Source organism: Sardina pilchardus, chromosome 14 (genome assembly GCF_963854185.1).
Source record: "Sardina pilchardus chromosome 14, fSarPil1.1, whole genome shotgun sequence".
NCBI lineage: Eukaryota > Metazoa > Chordata > Actinopteri > Clupeiformes > Clupeidae > Sardina > Sardina pilchardus.
This window is the reverse complement of record NC_085007.1, coordinates 989,974-1,008,077: the sequence shown is the minus strand read 5'-3', so window position 1 is coordinate 1,008,077 and position 18,104 is coordinate 989,974. Positions and strand designations below refer to the sequence as shown.

Sequence of the window (18,104 nt, the reverse complement as noted above, 5' to 3'; positions counted from 1 at the left end):
CATGGTGGAACTACAAGGGTCTGGCGAGAGTCAGGCTAGAAATAGCTGACCTTTATATACAATAAAATAAAAACATGTAAAAAAATCGTCCTGCCTCTATGAGAATGTAAAACAGGGGTCAAATATCCCCCTGTATTTTAAGGAAGAACATTTATTTATTGGCAGATGCTATTTGCACCCGGGTGCAAATAATGAACATTACTATTCACACCTGGGTGTAAATAGTGTATAATCAACAATACTATTTACACCAGGGTGTCTATAATCAACAATACTATTTACACCCGGGTGCAAATAATCAACATTACTATTTACACCAGTACGCACGCTGGGCAGAGTGTGTAAGATCTTTGTAGATCAATATCTGTGTAACTAATTGTTGCAAAACTACAGCCCTTTGGCATTTCAAGTCATTTCAAGCATCATGGTGAATAATCCTTTTTGTTAAACTTGCAACATTATTAGCTCTTTTGGTATTTCACACACATTACCGAAACTCTGTAAATAGAAGCATATTTTCCTGTTGAATTAAAAATTCTGAAAATGGCTATAAGATCATTATGTGAAAAGACATGATGTCCGAATGATTTGATGTCAACTCAACGTACTGTATGTACTCCCAATAATCCGTAAATTGACCTGAAGTGCATTTTACTCCGGATCATCCCTTTAAGCTACTGTAATGAATGAACCTCAGACTCAATTGCAGCAACCAAGTTATTTAATGTAGTTTAAGATAGAAGTTACAGGTCCAATAAATAATCCAATAGCAAGATCAAAAGGGTCGTCAAAAAACAGGCAAAAAGGTGGAAAACAATAAGTTCAGAGTTGAAGTTTGTCTCTCAGGCTTAGTAGAGTCACAAAATAACAATCCCTCACGTCGAGGTGAGGAGCGCAAAGTGTGTATTCATGGGTTTCATCAGGTCCCTTTCCACAGGTGTATAAAATCAAGCATTGATTATCAATGCAGACTGCATGGTGCTTGATTACTACACCTGTGGAAAGGGACCTGATGAAACCCATGAATATACTGTCGGCAGGCTAATTAGTGATTAGTCACAGGTAGCTATAACTCCGGGGATGCTGTGCAGGGCTGTGTCCAAAGTTTTTAAAACAAATCCCATGAACATTTGATACATTGGACCCAAAAGACAAAACTGATAAGAGTTTACAGCAGGATTGGACGGTTACAGTAATGGAGTTATGAAAATGAATGAATGTAATGCAGTGGTTCTCAAAGTGTGAGGTGGGCACCACTAGTGGGGAATTGACTTGAACAGTGGAGCGCCATAAACAGCAGAACTTTTTTGTTATCTTTAATAAAGCATCTCTTTTTTCTTTTCATAGACCATAGATTCAAAATCAAATATCCACACACAAACATAGGAGTCGTCAACATATGACTTAGAATAACATCTACTTTCCCAGCTGTTGTCCCTAGCCAGATCGTAAAAGGCACCCTAAAATGCAACCTAAAATGCAAAAGTTGATCGGAAAATACAGTAGCCCAAGACGGGTAATGAAATGAGGAGCCAAAATGGTTCCTTCTTTCAGGTGGACGTGTTTATAATTTCAGTTGAAGTGCTTATGTTGGGGTGTCATGGTGGACACAAAGGAAGTGACGCAGAACACAAATGATTATCCAGGATTATTACAGCTGAGACTTTTTTGTGTGTTTGAAAGTACAAACTAGATGTGCTGAGCACTCAGTTTACTGCCCTGTGTGTGCCGTCAGTGTGTACATCTCCCAGTTTACACACTTCATACGTCACATGAACAACAGCAGAGTGTTTAGAGCTCAGTTCTCTTCCTCCCCTCTTCTTTCTTCTCCTCCTTCTCTTTGAAGATCTTTCCATCCGGTTGCCTCCTCCAGGTCAGTTTGGCGTCTGCTGGCATCCCACTGTCCCTCAGTCTCTGCTGAATCTGGAGAACAGAACCCAAGTCATTCAGAAGCAGCTCTCACCAAGGACTGTCACACGTTCCCAGCACAGACTCACTTGTAGGGGTCTGGACTCACCTGCTGTAGGAAGGCCTGCTGCACGGCAGGGTCATGGATGTTCACATGAGAAGCTACCTTAATCTCCACTCTCACAATCTGCCTCTTCACCTCTTTGGAGTCTGCACAGAGCAAACACATGCAGATTATTTGGATTAATAAGGAAGACACTAAGGGTGTGTTTGGACTTAGAGTTAAGGTTTTAAAACTGTTTTGTGGACAACCAAGACACATCAACATTTACACAGGTATCCAACATGCACAGCCAGAGACGTAGCTGAGCTGACCACTTGAGTTTAGATTCCGTAAATGTGAGACTTGGAGAAGGTCCAAGGACGAGCTCATAACAAGGGAGCAGATCTCACAGCTCCAGTGTTGTCATTTAGTTTCACTTTCACTGCTGTCAACACTTCAAATTCACACCAGATTTGCCCTCTAGTGTTCAAACCAAGCAAAGACATTTCCATACAGATTCTCTCACCCACAATCACAAAAGGTGTTTTCATGACTTGGAGTTAACTTCAAAATGTTCTGCCATATCACACGGTTTGCCTTAAGGAACGCCTTATCTGATTGCAGTTTTTAACAATATGCTAAAACACATTTTTTCCCCTTATGCCTCACTGATCCATTGCTGATATGAACTTTCACTGTTCAGCAGCCTGTTAGGTTTGAAACATTTGAAACAACTGCTATCAGTTCTGAGTGGTTATGTTGGACTTATGTCATTAGTGAATTTTTTTGCTACTTGTGATTATTCTGCATCACAGCGCAAAATTGTGTTTAATACATGAAAACTGTATATGGTTTTGCCAAAAGAGTGATCGATTCAATAAGTGTGCTCAGGCAGCTGAGCATGAGCGGTGATTTATCGGTTGTAGGGATGGGCATAATTAATCGACGATCGAGGATTGATCATTAAGAATTTCGTCGCCAACATATATTTGTAATCGATTAAACTATTGTAGGTTGCGTTGCGTAGTGTGAGTCTTGAAACAATTAAATTAATTTCACTGCGCCGCAACAATTAAACATTTTACAAGCCGGGGAAAGTGTTTGACGCCATTCTCAGTTTCCGTTTTGATTTTTGAAGTAGGCTAATCATGAAGAAGTCATGGTGAAGTGTGGTGTGGGACCATTTAAATTTTTTAAAGTGACTTAGTTCGCTGCAAACACTACAATGACGTGTATGGTTATGATTATGCTAGCAGACGCCTTTATCCAAACACGGCCATAACTCAAACTATAGCCTATGTAGGCTATGACTTGACTAAATAGCGGTGCATCCTGTAATGTTATTTACCAAACTGGTAATGAATCTCACTACGAAGAAAAGAAGCAGCTGTTAGTGAGATTCTACCAGTCTGGTGATAGTAGGCTATGTCGTGACGAAATGTGATATGCTGGTCTCAATAAATGTAGGCTAAAAGGGCAGCATATCATCTCAATGAACTTAGGCTACATCCATTGTGTCATTTTCTCAGCTCGTTGAGCATCGCATGTCCTCCATGCTAAATTCGAGTTGATGCTAGGTTGAAACTGAGCGCAATCAAAACGGAAACTCGCTGAGAATGGCGTCAAATATTGCCCCTGCCTGGTAAAATGTTTCATTGTTGCCACACAGTGAAATTGATTTCATTGCTTCAAGACTCACACTACACAACAAACACGTTGTGGTTTTGTATTTTCATTGCATTTTAAATTTAATAAATAATTAATTTTAATATGAAAATATTAATGATTAATCGATAGTTGATCGTTAATTCTCCCGACGATCGACTAAGAAAACTTAACCGAATGCCCATCCCTAATCGGTTGTGAAATTGGACGGTGTTTATGTTGTCTGTATCATTCCACTTACCACTGACTGTCATTTCAGTGCAAGGCACACTCTCATTATTGGGCTGTCCATTACTTTTATATTCTGTAAGGGAGCATGAACACACACACACACACACACACACACACACACACACACACACACACACACACACACACACACACACACACACACACACACACACACACACACACACACACACACACAATTTGGTGAAGTTAAAGCAACACAATGTAATATACGGTATATATGGCTAATATTTAATGCAATATTTACATAAGCATACAGATGCCATGATCAGCAACCATTCATCCAATGATACTGATCTAATATCAGTTTAAAAGGCAATATGAAAAAGCAATGGAGAACCCGGTATGCAATGTAATGAAGACTCACCCTCAGTGGTGCAGATGAAGTTGAGTTGGTCGGTCTTAGTCAGGTCGCTGACCCACTGCCCCCGTCCAGACTCCACTGCCCCGAGTCTGTGTTGGTCAGACCCCACCTGCTCGTGCCCTGGGGTCCAGTTGTTGTAGGAGACGTTCTGTCCAGAGACCCAGTACCAGCCCAGGCTGTAGCAGTGGAGCAGGCCAACCCACACGTGAGCAGTGGAGGCTCCTTTAGCCCGCTCACTCACCCAGCGCTGGACCCGCTCGGACGTCACAGACACCAGGTCCACATGGTGATCTCGGCAGTACTGCAGCGCCTCTCTCCAGGTCTTATTCTCACGGACCAGAACCAGCTCATCTGGAGGGAGAATACAGGGAGAGAATACTGATCCCTGCTCAGTGTTGGAGTCCTGAGATTCTCATTTCATCTGCAGTATTTAAATGTGCTGAGTGGCCACATGTGACAGAGACAGCACCATCACAGAGAGGACCACCATTAGGAACTAGTACCACCATTACAGAGACAGTACCATCACAGAGAGGACCACCATTACAGAGACAGCACCATCACAGAGAGGACCACCATTAGGAACTAGTACCACCATTACAGAGACAGCACCATCACAGAGAGGACCACCATTAGGAACTAGTACCACCATTACAGAGACAGTACCATCACAGAGAGGACCACCATTAGGAACTAGTATTACAGAGATAAATCCACTAAGCTCTGAGATAGCAGGCCCACTCCACCATCTTTAGGTCATCAGCACATCTGCTGATGATGATGCTGTTGTCTGGGACTGAACCCCCATAGAGCAGAGAGAAGGAGACAGAGACTCACCTTCATAGCAGATGAAATTACTAGGATATTTACAGCCTGCATCTTTCCACTGACCACTGGGCTCAATTTCAGTGCACGCCACACCCTGATTATCAGGTTCTCCATCCTTCCAGTGGCGGAATGAGGAACTGCTGCCGTCTGACCAGGAAGCTCTGAACAGGCCAATCCAGGCTTCTTCATCTCCTCTAACTCCCTCTATCTGGTCGTTCTCTGTCTGATTCCTCACACTGGCCAGGTCTGTGTGGTTCTCTCTGCAGTATCTCTGAGCATCTGCCCAGGTCTTCCACTCAGTAACCAGCACATAGGGATGTGTGGAGTTCCCTCCTGTGGTAATGCATGGGTCATGGTTAACTGGGATGATTTGTAGATCTGCACAGTATGTGTTAAAGGGATATTCCGCCATTTTTGGAAATACGCTCATTTTCCACCTTCCCTCGAGCAAAACAATTGATATTTACCTTGTTCCCGTTCATCCAGCCATTCTGTGAGTCTGACGATACAACTTTTAGCTTCAGCCTAGCATAGATCATTGAATCGGATTAGACCATTAGCTTCGCGCCTGCTAGCTTCATGTTTAAAAGTGACTAAGATTTCTGGTAATTTTCCCATTTAAAACGTGTCTCCTCTCAAGTTAGAAAGTGCAATAAGACCAACTGAAAATGAAACCTGGCGTTTTTCTAGGCTGATTTGACATGGAACTACACTCTCATCTGGCGTAATAATCAAGGCACCATCATAGCAGATGAAGGGAAGGGGCGTGCTACATGAGTTGTCATACCATTTTCCCTTTTTCATAACCACACACTCTTGAACACCTTCATCTGGTTGGCCTGGAGCCCAGTTCCTGAACTCTGCTTCATTCTCTCTGTAGAAATCCCTGTCAGCCAGAGACCACTGCCAGTCTCCCCTCTTCAGCCCAATCCAGGCATTTCCAGCACCTGCATCTTGGATCTTGCTCTTCACCTTCTCATTCTCTGTCATGTCGTCTATGGTGGCGAGGTCAGTGAACTCCTCTCTGCAGTACTGCTGAGCTTCTGTCCAGTTCTTCTGCTCCTTCACCACATGGAACTGACGTGGCACAGAGGAGGAGAGACTGACCAGACCTGAGAGGAGAGAGGAGAACACATACACACGCGCACACACACACACACACACACACACACACACACATACACACAGATAGAAGTATACGTATACACACACACACACACACGCACACATAGAAGAATACACACACACACACACACACACACAGACACACACACACACACACACACATACAGTACACATGCAAGGAGTTGCAGGAGTAGGGGATGGAGTAGGTCATAGAGGGAACTTAGCAGAGAGAATACACATATGGCTTATTACATATGGACAATTGCCATGTCCAGACAGACTCTGCCATTAACTTAAATGCATAGACTATATGCACTCTCTCTCTCTCTCTCTCTCTCTCTCTCTCTCTCTCTCACACACACACACACACACACACACACACACACACACACACACACACACACACACACACACACACACACACACACACACACACACACACACACACAGACTGACCTGAGACCAGCAGTGTTGTCATTAGAAGTAGAGTCATTACTGACGGGCCTGAGGAGAGAAGATTATTACACTGGAAACACTGGAACAAATCAACAATCAGCATCTCTCTCCCACTCACTTCCTGTTAGTCTCTTCGCTATCCTCATGCACTAACCAGCTGATTTCACCCATAGGTTGAGTTGGTTATAGCTCATGCACTAACCAGCTGATTTCACCCATAGGTTGAGTTGGTTATAGCTCATGCACTAACTAACCAGCTGATTTCACCCATAGGTTGAGTTGGTTATAGCTCATGCACTAACTAACCAGCTGATTTCACTCATAGGTTGAGTTGGTTATACTGTAGCTCATTAACCAGCTGATTTCACCCATAGGTTGAGTTGGTTCTAGCTCATGCACTAACCAGCTGGGGGTTCTATTCTTGGAACATAGGCCTACTGTAGGCACTGAAATTATAGGTGTGGCAGCCCCTCCCTGTGTCAGGATTACATAACTGCAACACAAAAGGATACTGTAATTCAATGCTCACAGTATATTATTCGTTTTTAGAACAGCTTTTTACAGTAAAAGTATTATTTTGGGTATGATGAGTTGACATTATTTTACAAGACCATTAGCAATCCTATAATTGGCTCAGGAAAGAAACGCTCCATTTTAGCAGATATCTAGCGCCCCCTCCACGTCCAGATCAAAACCCTTGCTTTGTATTCGCCAACGTTATGGGAATACAAAGCAAGGGTTTTGATCTGGACGTTTGCTTTGGTTCACTGACCTGATGACACACTTTAGTGTCTTTGTAGAGATTGACAGATTTCACTTGATACAGGGAATAAATGTCAGAGGAGGAGTTTGAATGTTGCACAATCTCTCTCTCACACACACGTACTCTCTTTTTGTACATTTTTTTCAGTTTGATCTACAGTATTATTACAATTGTGTATTGCTGTTGGTTAAATGCCTTTGGGGTCTTACCTGTCAGATATGAAAAGGTGAACATTAGTTAACGGGGTCTTACCTGTCAGATATGTGAAGATGAACATTAGTTAACGGGGTCTTACCTGTCAGACAGCTCTGGAGTTGCTCCTCTGTTGTCACCCCTTCTGGTTACGCTGCTTGTCTCTGTGGAATGACACCACTGTGACTGGTGCAACTGTGCACATCAGTATTATTTAAACAAACACACAGGAACTGACTAGCTGTGTAATATGAAAATTCAGTTAGTTTTTTGTGGTAGGTACTTAACAAGAGTGTAATAACCACCATCAAAAGCCCTACAAAACAATCCCACCCCCCCACACCCCTTTATGAACCCTGGAACCCTGACTGGCAATATGGCCAATCCAGTGTCAACAGCCCAAAGGCTGACTTTTTGGACTTTTTCAGACCTGCCAAAATAACTTATATGTAATATGTACTTGTATATGCAACAATGATAATAACTACATGTTCTCATACTATTACAATAATAATATCCATAATTTGTCAAATATTCATTTTCATCATGTTTCATAAAAATGGGGTCAAATTGACCCCAATACCACCAACGTAACTATTTTTTTTTACAAGACATTGGAAACATATTTTTGTGCAAATTTCATGTTTACTCTGTTGTACCCTTCAAATGAGGAAAAGTCATGAAACATGAAGCAAAACAAAAAAGGTGAACCATATATTTTATGATGTTAAACACTGCTTGGGGTCAAATTGACCCCAAGGACAACATAAGGGTTAAACCGTCTCTGCTTGAAATGAAACCTATTGATACGGTTCGGGAGAAGAGATATAATCCCGCCCACACTGGAAATTGATTGGTTCACTTACCGAAACATGCCAATCAGGATGCTTCATGAGACACACACGCACACTATCACACACATGAACAGTCTCTCGCTCTGCCTCTCTGTTGTGTGCGCGCTACACAGATGCTGTGCGCGGTTTTGAGCACAGTCTGTGTCGTGTGTGCGCGATCTTGCCCGCTCGCTCTAGATTCCGGGAGATTTCAAGTAATTTGCGGGCATCAGTGAGTCGCTATTAATATGCGGGAGACTCCCGGAACTTCCGGGAGACTTGGGATGTCTGCTGATGTAGCTGAAGTTTGCAAATATTGTTTATGCAAACATACATGATTCACATCCAAGTAACTATTTCCCTCATAGTTTCAAACAAAGGCTGCATTTACCAGAGGACCACCAAAAGACACACTGAAGATCTCCTACAATATGTGTGTGTGTGCACATGCGTGCATGTGCATTATGCAGTTCAATGCACAGCAAAACTCTTTGAATACTATGACTCAGCATGTTTGATAATGCCTCATCATGGTCATACTTCCCTCCTGGTTCATTCACTATAGCCCCAGATGTGCTCTATCAGACACCAGTGTGAGCAGAGGAGGCCGATGAGACGTGTGTGTGTGTGTGTGTGTGTGTGTGTGTGTGTGTGTGTGTGTGTGTGTGTGTGTGTGAACCAGACAACCCCAGATGTGCTCTATCAGGCTGCAGTGTGAGCAGAGCCGATGAGATGTGTTACAGGTACCAGGCTCGTAGCCTTCAGTTGTGTGTGTGTGTGTGTGTGTGTGTGTGTGTGTGTCAGGTGCCAGGCCCATATAGCCCTCGGTTTCAGAACAAGCCTCCCTGCTGCTGTTCAGTTCAGAGATTTGTTGCAAATGCAAGGCCCTCCTTTTCATGGAATTCATGTGTGAGTTTTTAAAGTTTAAAAATACCTGTGTGCTAGTTTGTTTTAAAAGAACATGTAAATGTGAAAATAATGTCAGCAATGTCTATCAAACCAGACCCTTCATGTCTTTGTATGTATATGTTGTGGGTAGATTTTTGTATGTATATGTGTATGTATTGTGGGTGGTTCACTTATTTACACTGCTGGCTTGAGTGTGTCCACTGCTGGTGTGTGTGTGTGTGTGACCTCTGCTGGTGTGAGTGTGTCCTCTGCTGGTGTGAGTGTGTCCTCTGCTGGTGTGTGTGTGTGTGTGTGTGTGACCTCTGCTGGCGTGAGTGTGCCCACTGCTGGTGTGAGCACACCAGTTATGAAGTGGCGCTGAGCAAGGCTGTCCTGGTGGCAAACTTGTCTGACAGCTTCATTGACCTCTATGACCTGCGTAGTTTAGAGCTATCAATGTTGAACAGGTCTGTTCTAAAATGTTAAAATAACAATGTAACAGTAACAGTTACATTTTCAGTTACGTATTTTTCAGTGCTATTAGCAAACTCCAAACTCTTAGGAATCGCCAAATTACTGGACCTGTACCTGGATGCAGTAAAGTTTGGCTTGCTCCCCACCCAGTTTTCCCTCTTCCATTTAACGTTTGGGAGGAGAGAACAGTGTTCATCACAGGTCCTACTGAGCACATTCAGGAGAAACGGAATATGTAGGCTACAAACGTCAGTGTCAGTGTTCACTTCAACATAAGATATACATTCCACAGCTGTGGCCTAGATGAAATCATTACTTGTATGTGTGTATGGCAATACGGTCTGTGCATACCATCAGGTTACTCAACAACGAGGGAATTTCCCCCGTGTATGTAGGCTATTCACACCAGGTTGGCCTACCACAGCTTCCTTACTCTGCACAGTATCCCACTAACTGCATGACAGTAGGCTATTTACATTTTGCTGTGAAGTAAACATGTTATCAATGAAGTTAATTCAGAACTATAGCCTACGAATGCTGACCTTTTGTGAGCAGGATAGAGAATGACAGCACATGTACGCAGAAGTGACAGAACCCGTAGGCTACTTGTTGCTGGTTACTAGCATTATGCTAATTTACTAGTTTAAGAGTTTTAAGACGTCAAGGCCTTCGGGAATTGGGAATTATAGGCAGGCATGTAGTGGAGGCTAAATGCAAGTAAACACAGTTTACTCACCTCTGAGATTCTAGAGATAGAGTTTATCCCCCTCTTATTAGACTTTATCCACCTATTCACCAACTGCAACTTTTAACATTCAAAATGTATGCCGATTACAGTTATGTAACTAATGTATGCTGACTACATGTATACTGTCACTATCTGTGCTGCCTGTCATCTTTTGTTTACCTTTTTGCCTGCCCTCTTGTGGTCCCTTTATGTACTACCTGGCCATGTGGTCTTGTCTGGAGCTTCCCCTGATTGTCTAATTGTCTGCCACCTGCCCCTGGTTGGTCTGGCCTAATTGATTGTGCACCTCCACTACTTAAACTCAGCTCACTCCATGCCCTGTGTCAGATTGTCCTGGTTTTTCTCTCTGTGAATACTGTTGGAGCCTTGAGCAGTAAGTTTTGACCTCTTTTTCCCCTTGTTGGATTCTGCCTGTTATAGTGAAGATTTTTGTTGTGGACTTTTGAACTGCCCTACTGGCTGAAGATTTTTGTTATCGACTTTGAACTTTAACAGTGAAAGATTTTTGCTTTTGTGGAACTTTTTTGTGTGGAGTTTTTCTGGACTACTTTACTACTACTGTGACCTCTGAGCGTTTTTTGAGAACTGTTGTTTTCTGGATCCTTTACGTCAGGGATGGGCAACTTTCATGACTAAGAGGGCCACATTTTTTTATCATCACCATCAGAGGGCCAAATGTGGCCGTGCACTTCCGCACATCTGATGCTGCAAAATAATTCTGAATAAGAACGAAATATGTCCATTTTCATGCTCAAATGCATATTTTACATAGACTCCCTAACAACAAATACAAATATTTTACAGCCAGTGATAAGTACTATTTTCAGTGCAAAGGGCTCACATAAATCACCATTCAATGATGGCACAGAATTGAAAAACAATGGCCCATCATGAAGTGCAACAAGCCTCATATTCAATGCATTTATGCTCCCACTCCATTTTTAAGAATTTATAGACATTCCCTAACGTCCATAGTGAGAGTAGGCCTACAGATGTAACATGTAACATCCATCACATCTGTACTCTCATCCAACGCCAAAAAGTAAGCTACAGTAGGCCTACTTGCAGTCATGCATGATTTGTCTCAGCTCCCCCCCTCGACATTATTAGAATGTCAACAATTATGCGCGTCACCGTGCGTCGGGACAAATATACCGTTTCGAAGTTTTTACCTCCACTACTACGCACCCAAACAATTTCGCCATCTGATACAGCTTCTTTGCTTTGGCAAGCTCAAGCAAAAGACGGATTCCTGTGTAGTTCTGGCAATTAGTCGCTATTGTTAGTGTAGGCTAGCCTACTTTTGATTTGAGGTCGGCTACGACAGCGGCCGAGAAGCTCCGTGTGTGTAGGGCAGGCTACTTCTGATAACTTTTCGCAAGGTGTTGTAATGTAGTGGCGACTGAAGTTTAAATCTTTCATGGCTGATATAGTTTCTAGCAAAACTTGACATGGGTTTGCCTTACCATTCTATGAACAGACACTGCTTCCGATTTTGACTGAAAGGTAGCCTATGGTTTTCTAAATGAGTTTTCTACTTTTCTTCTATGTGTGCACTGTTTTTCCTCAGTGATGGTAAAGGTCCGAGGGCCCGAGATGGTTTGCATAGGAGGCGCTATCTATCGGCGAACAGTGTAATTACAATGACGGTGCGGTAAAAAAAAAAAAAACATGCATTTTTAATCACAGTAAAAATGATCATCCGCGGGCCGCACTGAGTGAGGAGGCGGGCCGCATGCGGCCCGCGGGCCGCCAGTTGCCCATCCCTGCTTTACGTTGATTTTCTGGACTACTAATTTACACCTGAGCTTCTCTCCTTTGTTGGATTTTGTGAATTCTGTGAAATAAAAACTCCAAAGGAAACTGCAATTGGGTCTTCCTGTCTGTACTATAACAGTACAATCTGACCAAGATGGACCCAGCGGACCATCAGCTGAGGAGTGCTCTGGAACAGCAAGGGATTGTGCTTGGAAGACATTCCACTCAATTGGATGCTGTAGCTGCAAGTGTCCGAGACCTGGCCGCCCAGATTCAGCCCCTGCAGCTAGCACGCTCGGCTTCTGCTTCAACACCTACTCATGAACCTCGTCTGCCCCCGCCCGAGAAGTACTCTGGTGAGCCCGGCACCTGCCGCTCCTTTCTTACTCAGTGCTCACTCGTCTTCCAACTTCAACCTGCCACCTTCCCTTCTGATCAAGCTAGAGTCGCTTATGTTCTCACTCAACTTTCTGGGCGAGCAAGAGAATGGGGAACGGCCCTATGGGAGGCGGAGTCACCTGTATGTGAGGACTTCCGTGAGTTCTGTGATGAGATGAAAAGAGTCTTCGACCGCTCCAAACATGGCCATGAGGCTGCACGGGAGCTGCTACTCATGCGCCAGGGCCGCCGTTCTGTCTCAGAGTTCGCCATTGATTTCCAGACCCTGGCAACAACCACTTCCTGGAACGCAGGAGCCCTCTTTGACACCTTCTTGAATGGCCTATCGGATTAAATCAAGGACGAGTTGGTGTCACATGATCTCCCATCGTCCTGCGAGGAATTGATCGACCTGGCCATCAGAATTGACACTAGGCTACAACAGCGCCCGGGTAGAAGAGCCTTCTCCTTTCGCCCCAGACTGGCCAGGGACATGGCTACCACCCTGCCAACCACCAGCACTCCCGACCCAGAGCCGATGCAGGTGGACCACGCCCGACTTTCCCCAGCTGAGAGACAGAGGCGGATGACCACTGGATCCTGTCTGTACTGTGGCCAGGCAGGACACTTTATCGCTTCCTGCCCAGTAAAATCCAGCGCTCGCCAGTAGCTAGAGGGGTACTGGTAAGTGTGACGCCCATAACACCCTCCTCTGTGCAACGTACTCTCCTCCCTGCCACCTTGAGCTTCGGCAGTCTCCAACAACAATTGATGGCTCTGGTGGATTCGGGGGCTGAGGCAAACTTCATTGACACCTCCCTTCTGACCCAGCTGCAACTTCCCACTACTGCCCTTCAGAGACCCCTGGTGGCAAATGCATTGAATGGTCGGCGGCTGGCCAACATCACCCACACCAGTCAGCCGGTGAGTCTTTGCCTTTCTGGTAATCACCATGAACGTTTGACCTTTTATATTATTGACTCTCCTCTAGCCCCTATAGTTCTTGGCCACCCCTGGTTAGTGAAGCATAACCCACACATTGACTGGGTCAATAAACTTATTGTGGGCTGGAGCCCTCTCTGCCATTCCCAATGTCTTCTTCAGGCGCAGACACCCATCTCCTGTCTCCACTCCAGCGGAGGAGTTTCCAGACCTTTCAGCAGTTCCGTCTGAATATCTGGACCTCAAGGCAGTTTTCAGTAAGTCCAGAGCCTCTTCCCTACCTCCTCATCGCCCTTATGATTGTGCAATTTATCTGCTCCCTGGCACATCCCCTCTTAGAGGGCGACTGTATTCCCTGTCTCGTCCTGAAACTGAGGCCATGAATAAGTACAGGAGTCTCTGGCAGCAGGCATCATCAGACCCTCCTCCTCTCCTGCGGGTGCTGGATTTTTCTTCGTTGGGAAGAAAGATGGCTCACTTCGACCTTGTATTGACTACCGAGGCCTCAATGACATAACTGTCAAGAACAGGTACCCCCTTCCTTTAATGTCCTCTGCCTTTGAGTTACTACAAGAAGCCACTGTGTTCACGAAACTTGATTTAAGAAACGCCTACCATCTAGTCCGCATTCGACAGGGAGATGAGTGGAAGACGGCCTTTAATACCACCTCGGGTCACTGAATATATGGTAATGCCCTTTGGACTGACCAATGCCCCAATGCCGTCTTCCAGTCACTGGTGAATGATGTGTTAAGAGATGTGATTAATCAGTTTGTTTTTGTTTTTTTGGACGACATCTTGATTTTTTCCAAGTCTCTCTCTGAACACACCTCACATGTCCGCAGAGTTCTCCAACGATTGCTTGAGAACCAACTCTTCGTAAAAGCTGAGAAATGTGAGTTCCATGTGAGACCTCTACACGGCCACCTGCAGGATTGCTACAGCCGTTGCCTGTTCCAAAGAGGCCCTGGTCCCACATTTCCATCGACTTTGTCACAGGTTTGCCCACGTCTGCTGGTAACACCACAATCCTCACTGTGGTTGATCGCTTTTCCAAAGCAGTACATTTCATCCCCCTTGCTGGCCTACCATCTGCTAAAGACACAGCTAAGATTATGGTTCAACATGTATTTAAGTTGCATGGGCTGCCCTCTGAGGTGGTTTCTGACAGGGGGCCACAGTTCACCTCTAGTTTCTGGAGGGCCTTTTGCAAATTGTTGGGTACGTCTGTCTGTCCTCTGTTCACCCACAGACAAATGGCCAGACCGAGAGGGCCAATCAGCAATTGGAGACTGTGGCCCAGAACCCTACCACCTGGAGTGAGCAGTTGCCTTGGGCGGAGTACGCCATAAATTCTCACATCTCCTCCTCCACGGGTCGGTCTCCATTTGAATGCTCCATGGGCTACCAACCACCACTCTTCCCGGACCAGGAGTGAGAGGTGGGGGTCCCCTCCGCTGAGGCATTCATCCGCCGCTGCCGACGGTCATGGAGGCTCACCCGCTCTGCTCTACTCCGTGCATCCTCCAGAATGAAAAGGCAGGCTGACAAGCACCGCCACAAGCACCTCATTACCACCAAGGGCAGCGAGTTTGGCTGTCAACCCAAAACCTTCCCCTCAAGACAGAGTCCCGAAAGCTATCCCCTCGCTTTATTGGCCCCTTCCCTATCGACAAGGTCGTCAGCCGCTCTGCAGTCCGGCTGAAGCTCCCTTTCCCCTCCGCCGCCTCCACCCCACCTTCCATGTGTCCAAGATTAAGCCCTTCATTACAAGCCCCATGCACCCTTCCCCGAAGCCCCCCCCACCTCCTAGGTTAGTTGATGGCGCTGAGACTTTCACTGTGCGCCGTCTGTTGGATGTCCGACGGAGGGGCCGGGGTCTCCAGTACCTCGTGGACTGGGAGGGCTACGGCCCTGAGGAGAGGTGCTGGATCCCGGCCCGTAACATCTTGGACCCGTCCCTCATTGCTGACTTCAAGCGCCAGAGACTCACTGTGCCTTAGTGACGCCATGGGGCGTCTTTGGGGGTAGAGTACTGTCACTATCTGTGCTGTCGGTCATCTTTTGTTTACCTTTTTGCCTGCCCTCTTGTGGTCCCTTTATGTACTACCTGGCCATGTGGTCTTGTCTGGAGCTTCCCCTGATTGTCTAATTGTCTGCCACCTGCCCCTGGTTGGTCTGGCCTAATTGATTGTGCACCTCCACTACTTAAACTCCGCTCACTCCATGCCCTGTGTCAGTTTGTCTTGGTTGTTCTCTCTGTGAGTACTGTTGGAGCCTTGAGCAGTAAGTTTTGACCTCTTTTTCCCCTTGTTGGATTCTGCCTGTTATTGTGAAGATTTTTGTTGTGGACTTTTGAACTGCCCTACCGGCTGAAGATTTTTGTTATCGACTTTGAACTTTAACAGTGAAAGATTTTTGCTTTTGTGGAACTTTTCTGTGTGGAGTTTTTCTGGACTACTTTACTACTACTGTGACCTCTGAGCGTTTTTTGAGAACTGCTGTTTTCTGGAACCTTTACGTTGATTTTCTGGACTACTAATTTACACCTGAGCTTCTCTCCTTTGTTGGATTTTGTGAATTCTGTGAAATAAAAACTCCAAAGGAAACTGCAATTGGGTCTTCCTGTCTGTACTATAAGAGTATACAGTATGTAACTGGTGTATGCTGACTATGAAACTGGTGTGTGCTGACTACTGTGCAAGTGGTGTATGTCGACCATATGTTACTGGTGTATGCTGACTACTGTGTAAGTGGTGTGTGCTGACTACTGTGTAAGTGGTGTATATGTTACTGGTGTATGCTGACTACTGTATATGTAACTGGTGTGTGTCGACTATATGAAACTGGCAAGCATGTATGTCAACTAGATACATGACTGAGGTTTTTGATCTTAGTGATCTTAGTGAACACCACACACACACACACACACCCACACGTCCATATTGACCCTTAGTGGTGCAGATGAAGTTGAGTTGGTCAGTCTTAGCCACCTGCTCGTGCCCTTGGGTCCAGCTGCTGTAGCAGACGGTCTGTCCACAGACCCAGAACCAGCCCAAGCCGCAGGAGTGGAGCAGGCCCACCCACACGTGAGCAGTGGAGGCTCCTTTAGCCAGCTCGCTCACCCAGCGCTGGACCCGCTCGGACGTCACAGACACCAGGTCCACATGGTGCTCTCGGCAGTACTGCAGCGCCTCTCTCCAGGTCTTATTCTCACTGACCAGAACCAGGTTGTCTGGAGGGAGAATACAGGGAGAGAATACTGATTCCTGCTCAGTGCTGGAGTCCTAAGATTCCCCCCCCCCCCGCTCCCTGAGTCAGGTGACGCCAACTAGTTTGTGCTGTCCAAATGTAGGAACGCATACTGAGGAGCAAGCTAACACTACTGGAAAGAACGGTACTGTCCAGCGTGCGCCCTTGACAATTGGATACGGCCATAGTATCCTGGATCCATGAAATAGCTTAACCTGACTCTGCCACCAATAAATGCCTTCAATACCATTCTCTGTTAATCTTTTAAAGAATGAATACTCGATAGATTCGACAAAACGGTTGAAATAGAATCAATGTCAGCACAAGACTCCTCGCTGCGTGCCGCCATTGTTGTTTGAATCAAACACTCACTTCAGCGCTCCTGATTAGTTCATCATTTTTTGCTCCCTGGAAGGAGTTTGGATTGCCCTCGAGCCCAGACCCTTGTGTGGAGCTCAGCAAAACGCCTCTGGTGGAGCATGGTGGAACTACAAGGGTCTGGCGAGAGTCAGGCTAGAAATAGCTGACCTTTATATACAATAAAATAAAAACATGTAAAAAAATCGTCCTGCCTCTATGAGAATGTAAAACAGGGGTCAAATATCCCCCTGTATTTTAAGGAAGAACATTTATTTATTGGCAGATGCTATTTGCACCCGGGTGCAAATAATGAACATTACTATTCACACCTGGGTGTAAATAGTGTATAATCAGCAATACTATTTACACCAGGGTGTCTATAATCAACAATACTATTTACACCCGGGTGCAAATAATCAACATTACTATTTACACCAGTACGCACGCTGGGCAGAGTGTGTAAGATCTTTGTAGATCAATATCTGTGTAACTAATTGTTGCAAAACTACAGCCCTTTGGCATTTCAAGTCATTTCAAGCATCATGGTGAATAATCCTTTTTGTTAAACTTGCAACATTATTAGCTCTTTTGGTATTTCACACACATTACCGAAACTCTGTAAATAGAAGCATATTTTCCTGTTGAATTAAAAATTCTGAAAATGGCTATACGATCATTATGTGAAAAGACATGATGTCCGAATGATTTGATGTCAACTCAACGTATGTATGTACTCCCAATCATCCGTAAATTGACCTGAAGTGCATTTTACTCCGGATCATCCCTTTAAGCTACTGTAATGAATGAACCTCAGACTCAATTGCAGCAACCAAGTTATTTAATGTAGTTTAAGATAGAAGTTACAGGTCCAATAAATA

The 18,104-nt window shown here is 44.9% G+C and overlaps 1 protein-coding gene across 1 annotated transcript; it reads right to left on the bottom strand.

The window, feature by feature from the left end:
* Positions 1-1,045: 1,045 nt before the first annotated feature.
* LOC134101189 (macrophage mannose receptor 1-like) lies at positions 1,046-7,762 on the bottom strand. The gene is made up of 7 exons (XM_062554787.1): positions 7,697-7,762; positions 6,639-6,686; positions 5,882-6,169; positions 5,067-5,390; positions 4,233-4,580; positions 2,018-2,118; positions 1,046-1,923 (listed from the first exon to the last, which is right to left on the bottom strand). The coding sequence occupies exons 2-7, from the start codon at positions 6,673-6,675 to the stop codon at positions 1,792-1,794; spliced, it is 1,230 nt and encodes a 409-aa protein (XP_062410771.1). The 5' UTR covers positions 6,676-6,686; positions 7,697-7,762; the 3' UTR covers positions 1,046-1,791.
* Between the last annotated feature and the right edge of the window lie 10,342 nt (positions 7,763-18,104).